Below are 6980 nucleotides of genomic sequence, written 5' to 3'. Positions count from 1 at the left end.
AAAACATTTGTAGCTTTTTGATGAATAAATTTTAAAATGAAAAAAAAACTTCGTTCATTTCAAAAATACCCTTTTGCTATTTATTAAAGCACAAAATTATTTTAGAAAATTTAATGCATACACATATCAAACTTTAGCAATAGTTATCAATGGCTGGTAGGATTGATCATGATTTAAGTTTTCTTAAACTTTTCTGAATTATCTAAATGCTTTACCACAGCGTTTGTCAAACTGGACACTATTGGCATTTGGGGGTCAGATAATTCTATGTTGTCAGAGGCTCTCCTTTTCTTTGAAGTGATTGAGAGCATACCTAGCCTCTGCATACTGGATGCCAGTACCTAGCACCTCTCTCTCCCCAATTGTGTCAGTCTACAGACATTTCCAGATGCCCACCACCCCCCGCTCATTGCACTGTAGTGAATGAAATTCTAATATATGTAGAAAATTACTTAGATGTAAAAATAAATATACTGATGTAAATACAGATCAGTAGATATAATACATCATGCGTTTTTTTTTTTGTATATAAATATCATAGTCATTTTTCCATGGTACTAAAATTTTTTCAAAAATATCCTATGAAAGCTGCATAGGTGTTCTATGGACATCCAGTATCCTATGGGAAATAGGATTTCAGATTATGGCACTAGTGGTAAAGAACCCGCCTCCCAATGAAGTAGATGTAAGAGATGCGGGTTTGATCACTGGGTTGGGAAGATCCCCTGGAGGAGGGCATGGCAACCCACTCCAGTATTCTTGTCTGGAGAATCCCATGGACAAAGGAGCCTGGCAGGCTACAGTTCATAGGGTTGCAAAGAATGGGACATGACTGAAGCAACTTAGCATGCATGCATGCATGAGTATTTCTTTAGAGTTAATGCCTGGAAAAGAAATTATAGTGTCAAATGAACATGTTCCATCTGGCAAGATGCTATGAATTTATAACTCCATTCAGTAGTATATGAGATAGCCTGTTTTTTTTTTTGTTGTTGTTGTTGTTGCTTTTTACATCAGTTTAAAATCTAATCAAACATTAAAATTGTTTTAAAAATGCAAATAGTCCTATTTTTTCTGAGTATGAATAAGGTATGCTCATTGAAAACATTCAGAAGATAAAATATGACAGAACAAACTTACCCTTCCAGATTCTTTTTCTATAAGCACAAATGTACATAAACACTATCTCCTAAACAGGAGAACTGGGAACTAAAAAGGAGAGGGCACTTTAGACACACCAATACAGTTAAACAGAGGAACTTCCTTAGTATAAAGTTTGAGATCTTAGAAAAGAGCAAATAAGTAAATGGGGAAAACTATATATATATATAGAGAGAGAGAGAGAGAGAGAGAGAGATTCATGAGCATAATGAAATGGACATTATCCCACAGTACTATATTGTGGAATGATGGATGACCAGAACACATTCTGTTCATTTAAGTCCATCCTGCACTTCATCAATCTTTGATTTTACAAATTCCATTTGCATTCAATTGCTTTTTCATCCTTCATAATCTTAGACTCTGTTTTCCATTCCAAGCTTTATTCCATTCTTTTTATGGTACTTTTAAATCTATAGTTTTTGTTTCACGGTCCATTTAATTCAGGCCACTACATATTGCACTCCATACTCTGGTTGTTCTTATTTTGATTTCCTTCTATTTTCTTTAATATTTTATTTCACACCATACTCCATTTCATTCCTTTTCTCATATAATATTTTTCTTTTATTCCATAGACCATTGGATATTTACATTTTGCATTCCATTCCATCTTTCCGTTAAACTTTCCATTTCATATCCTATTCAAGTCCATATTCCTTTTCCATTTTATTCTAATTTCCACTACAATCAGTCTCAATTTCATCACATTCTGCATTCCATTTCAATTCCATTTTCCATTCCATATTATTTAACAATCCAAATGCCATTCCATTCTATTTTTGTGTTGTGTTTCAGTCGATTTGTTCATCCATTCCACTAAATATCCCATTTCATTTGGCCAAAATTGCTGCAACAGCAACTTTCAGGAGAACCACTTAACCAAAATTCTTATCAAAGAATTACAAATGTGTATGACCCATATTCAGAATATCCTTTTCTGGGAATTTATCTACAATAAATTCACATTGGAGGATATGAACAATTTTTAGTAAAAAGGATATATCTTACATTGATGTGTTACAGAGAGTGAAAAGTTGGAAATAACATAAACATTGATCAATATAGCGTGTTTGAAAATGTAAGCTTCCTCCATAAAAGGAATATTTTGTAGTTATACAATGGCCTTGTGGAAATTTATTTACTGACATGGAAAGTGTGTTTTCTGGACACAAAAGGCAGGTTACAGAACAAGATCTATGCATGAAAAGTTCCATTTTCATAAAACGAAAGAACTATGAATTATTTACACATGGCCATTAGACCAAAAAATAATTAAACATTCTTAGTACTACCCTACTCCAGTACTCTTGCCTGGAAAATCCCATGGACGGAGGAGCCTGGTAGGCTGCAGTCCGTGGGGTCGCTAGAGTCAGACACGAATGAGCGACTTCACTTTCACTTTTCACTTTCATGCATTGGAGAAGGAAATGGCAACCCACTCCAGTGTTCTTGCCTGGAGAATCCCAGGGATGGGGGAGCCTGGTGGGCTGCCGTCTATGGGGTCGCACAGAGTCAGACACGACTGAAGCGACTTAGCAGCAGCAGCTGTACTAGCTTGCTGGTCTGTGGGAATCTAGAATCTAGCTTTCCTACATTTACCTTTGTTTTAGGTACTGAACATGCAGTAATAATGACTTTCATGACTAAAAATGTGTGCAGATATTGAACTTCAAGCCTTTGCATCACATCATGTTTATATTAACAGAAACTAGAGAGTAGGTCAAATAAATTAATGTACATTCACCAGTGGATTACTATACAGCCCATACAAATGATGACGTATCTTTAAGGACAATAGCACCCTTAATCCCAGGCAATCTGTTTGTGTTCAGGAAGCAGGGCAGCAGCAACCATCTTGCTAAAGAATTAACCACCCCTGCCCCCTGCCCCCAGCCCCCACCCCCCACCCCCCGTAGCATACTGAACATCCTGAGCCAAGACCCCGATGTAGGACCCATCCGTTCTGTTTGCTCACTTTCAGCCTGCTCTCTGAGCAGACCTTCTTATGGGTCATCCAGATGCTCAGAGCAGTTTTGGGACCATCCTTTCCACGGTCACTGATATGGGTCCAGTGTCCTGATCATATTCAAGGAGGGACGCCTAGCTAAGGATTGAGCCACCAGAGTAGTGCTACAAGCTAAGCTGATTTGGGAGGGGGTGTGACTCGAATTGTTTATATATACAGCCTCCCCATCCTCAACCCCTCTTTGAAAACACACAGTACACTCCTGGGGTTAGGATAGGGAATTCACCACATTGACTCAGCGGGGGGCCCGCAGCCCGGCAAAAGACGCCAGAGGCGTGGAGCAAACCCTCCTCTTCCACGCTAGGTGGAGCCATATTTGCCTGTTGCCAGGGAGACGAAGGTCACATGACATCTAGCCCACCAATCAGAAGTGAAGACTCCAGGGGATCCGCCCACCGTCCTCGCTCTTCGCACTCGGAGCTCGACTGAGGTAACGTCTACAGCTGCGCTCTCCGCGTCTGAGGTAGAACCTAGCATTATGGCCACCCAGTCGTGTTTGGAGAAGGAGCAGAAGCCACAGCAGGGTGAGATGCCCACAGGGCCAAATAATGAGGTTGCCTCTGCCCCTGGTGACGCCCGCGGGGCCGAGAACACCAGTCCTGGTGACTTGGTCCCAGTGGTCTTGACCAACCCCTCTCTATTGGGTGGTGGCGCCCCCACTTGGTGGCACAGCAGGTTCCTCATCCTGCGACATGGCTACCACCGCCATTTTGCTCACTGGGGAGGAGCCGGGGGAGTCCTCCGTGGAAGGTGTGCAGGGGAGGGGGGGCCCCAACCTCCAGGGTGGCAAGAGTCCCCACGTGGAGCTGAGCTGTGTGGTGCCCCAGTCTGGCCCAGGCCTCCAGATGGCGCCTGCTCGCAGTGGGGCTGCCGTTGGGCAAGCCGCAGGGGGCATTGACCAGCATTTCACCCAGATCGCTAGCCCAGGGAAAGGCCGTGGGAGGAAGCGGCTCAGCCGCGAGGAGGCTGCCACGGCTCAGAACCCTCCTCGACGCTGTCTGTTTCCAGTGGCTGCTGTGTCCCCAAGGTCCGTGTCTTCGCCGCCATCTTTTCCAGGGTCTCAGCCCGGCAGCTCGGCTTCTTTGAATAACCACGCGTCGCAGCTGGTTCCTGCCCTCCAAAGCCAGGCCAACGCACCAGGTCCTGCTCCCCGCAATCAAGCAGCGGGTCCTGGCCCTCAGGTCCGCAGCGGTGCAGCTATGCAACGCCCTGCTCTCCAGGGCAGCATCACCCCATCAGGTCCTGTTCTGCGCAGTCAGGCAGCCAGGCCAGGCCCTGCTCTCCGTAGCCACACATCCGGGTCCGGTGCAGCTGATCGAGGCTCTGCTGGCTTCTACCGCTGTGCTCCCGAGCCAGGCCCACCTCGTCGCAGTCGTCGTCAACCCGGGCCGAGCCCTGCTCTTGGGCGTCAAGCATCAGCGCCCGGCCCTGCTCAACGCGGAAGCCGTGCACCCAAGCCAGGCCCAACGGGCGGCGGTATACCCGAAGCAGGCCCTGCTTTCCGCCGCCGCAGTGCTTCCGCACCTGGCCCTGATGGTCGTGGCAGCCCTACTTCTGTGCCTGGCCCTGCTCGTCGCGGCCGCTCAGCTTCTGCGCCTGGCCCTAATCATTGCGGCTCCCCTGCTTTGGCGCCTGGCCCTGGTCCTAGCAGCGGCCCTGCTTCCACGTCTGGCCCTGAGCTTCGCCGCCGCGGTGGTTCCGCACCTGGCCCTGTTCGTCAGGGCCGCCCTGCTTTGGCGCCTGGCCCTGATCCTCGTGGCGCCCCTGGTTCCGCGGCTGGCCCTACTCGTCCGCGCCGCGGTGGTTCTGCGCCTGATCCTGCTCGTCATGGCCGTCCTGCTTCAGCGCCTGGCCCTGATCATCGCCGCGACGGTGGTTCCGCGCCTGGCCCTGTTCGCCGCGGTCGCTCTGCTTCCACGCGTGGCCCTAATCCTCGTGGCGGCCGTGTTTCTGCACCTGGCCCTGCTCGTCGTGGCGGCCCTGCTTCCGCGGCTGATGCTGCTCGTCGTGGCCGCCCTGCTTTTGAGCCTGGTGGAGATCTTCGCAGGGGCTCTGCTTTGGTGCCTGGCCCTGATAGTCCCAGCGGCCCTGCTTCCACTCCTGGCTTGAATCTTCGCGGCTCTCCTGCTTCCACGCCGGGCCCTGCTCGTCGCCGCCGTCACCGCCTTGGTTCCACGCCTGGCCCTGATCATCCTGGCCGCCCTGCTTCTACGCCTGGCCCTGCTCGCCGCCGCCGCCTTGGTTCCACGCCTGGCCCTGATAATCGCGGTCGCCCTGCTTCCGTGTCTGGCCCTGCTCGTCGCAGCCGCCCTGCTTCCACGCCTGGCCCGGATCTTCGCGGCCGCCCTGCTTCCACGCCTGGCCCTGCTCGTCGCCGCCGCCGCCGCCCTGCTTCCACGCCTGGCCCTGATCATCGCGGCTGCCCTGCTTCCACGTCTGGCCCTGCTCGTCGCCGCCGCCGCCTTGCTTCCACGCCTGGCCCTGATCATCGCGGCCGCTCTGCTTCCATGCCTGGCCCTGCTGGTCGCCGCCGCCGCAGCAGTGCTTCACGTCGCCGTGCCTGTGGGCCAGGCCCTGCCCTAAGTAGCGGCGCAGTGGGGCTAGGCCCTCGCCTCCAAAGCCGCAGCCCTACTTCAGGCTCTTCCCTCCGGGGCCGGGCCACCCAGCGAAGATCACCACCTACTAGCTGCGCCTCTCCCGTTGGGCCTAATGGTGGGGGTCGTCCTTCAGCCCCTGGGTTCGCCGGAGGAGGGCTTCCCCGCCAGAGCAGCTCAAGTTCTCTTGAATCCGAGGTCCCAAGCCTTACTACCCAGCAAGTTTGGCATGCAGTCCGTATGCGTGCCTCCTCACCGTCACCTCCTGGTAGGGTCTTTACTTTCCCTAGGGAGTATGCTGAGAATTCATCCGTTTCCTCTTGCTCTAACTCCCCTGGGTCTTCTGACCAGAGCTGCCCCCCATCCCCCACTAATTTTTCCGACGGGAGATCCATTCCATCTTCCGCTAGTTTTTCCGGTGTGGGTTCCATCGCCACTTCTAGCCCTCCTGGCGTTAGGCGTATGTTGCTGCCAGAGCTTGAAGCCCTGAGCCCTCTCTCCTCAGAAGAGCCGGCTGAAGAAGGGAGCCCGCCTCCCTCCCCTCCATCTCCTGTGCTATGATTCTCATGAGCATCCTCATGAGTCCTGCGGAAGGAATCAATATCCACCCCACTGCCCTGAATGGGCTGCCTGTTCCGCGATTACCTGTGAGGTTTACAAATGTTCTAGCCATTAACCAACATCATGCGCAGTTTTGAAGCTCTTGTTTGAAAAGGCAGTTTTGAAGCCTCTCCTTCCTGTAATGGCACTAATTAGCGTTTATCTGCTGTTAGCACTTAATTCCAGCCCCTGCTTATCCCCGCGAAAGGCCTGTGTTTGCCTCTAAGTTGAGCTTTCTCTTTTCCAAGTTGCGTTTATGCAATGAAATTTTTGAATAAATAAAGTGTTAATTTCATTTAAAAAGTGTGACTTTTTTTTTGTCCAAAAAACCACTGTTAATCCTATGTCTTATTTAGAGGATTTAAGAAAGTTGTTGACATACTAGCTGACTCATTGGAAGGGGGAGGGAATGAAATACTATCCTAGCAATCTTTTATTTCCACTGTCTAACATAGAGTTTTTCCCAGGAAAATAGCATTTACATGTTATATATGTTATTTGCATAGGTGATTTGCAGCTTGGACAAGAGGGGGCAGGGTTTAACCCAGGGTGGCTAGAGAAGAGGGGTGATGGAGATATCCAGGTTGAACTTTAAG

General features: G+C 49.7%; 1 protein-coding gene across 2 annotated transcripts; it reads left to right on the top strand.

The window, feature by feature from the left end:
* Positions 1-3494: 3494 nt before the first annotated feature.
* On the top strand, positions 3495-6687 carry EZHIP (EZH inhibitory protein). Of its 2 annotated transcripts, none has more exons than XM_086388754.1 (2): positions 3495-3714; positions 4247-6687. In XM_086388754.1, the coding sequence occupies exons 1-2, from the start codon at positions 3669-3671 to the stop codon at positions 6343-6345; spliced, it is 2145 nt and encodes a 714-aa protein (XP_086244880.1). In that variant the 5' UTR covers positions 3495-3668; the 3' UTR covers positions 6346-6687. The 2 variants fall into 2 exon arrangements, with proteins under 2 accessions (XP_086244880.1, XP_086244879.1); XM_086388753.1 differs by having other exon boundaries at positions 4199-6687.
* The last annotated feature ends 293 nt before the right edge of the window (positions 6688-6980 follow it).

The sequence above is a fragment of the Bos grunniens genome, chromosome X, assembly GCF_055505025.1.
Source record: "Bos grunniens cultivar Pamir isolate PY7600 chromosome X, Bosgru_T2T1.0, whole genome shotgun sequence".
Taxonomy (NCBI): domain Eukaryota; kingdom Metazoa; phylum Chordata; class Mammalia; order Artiodactyla; family Bovidae; genus Bos; species Bos grunniens.
Note: the sequence above shows the minus strand (reverse complement) of the source record. Positions and strands in the feature narration are given on the sequence as shown.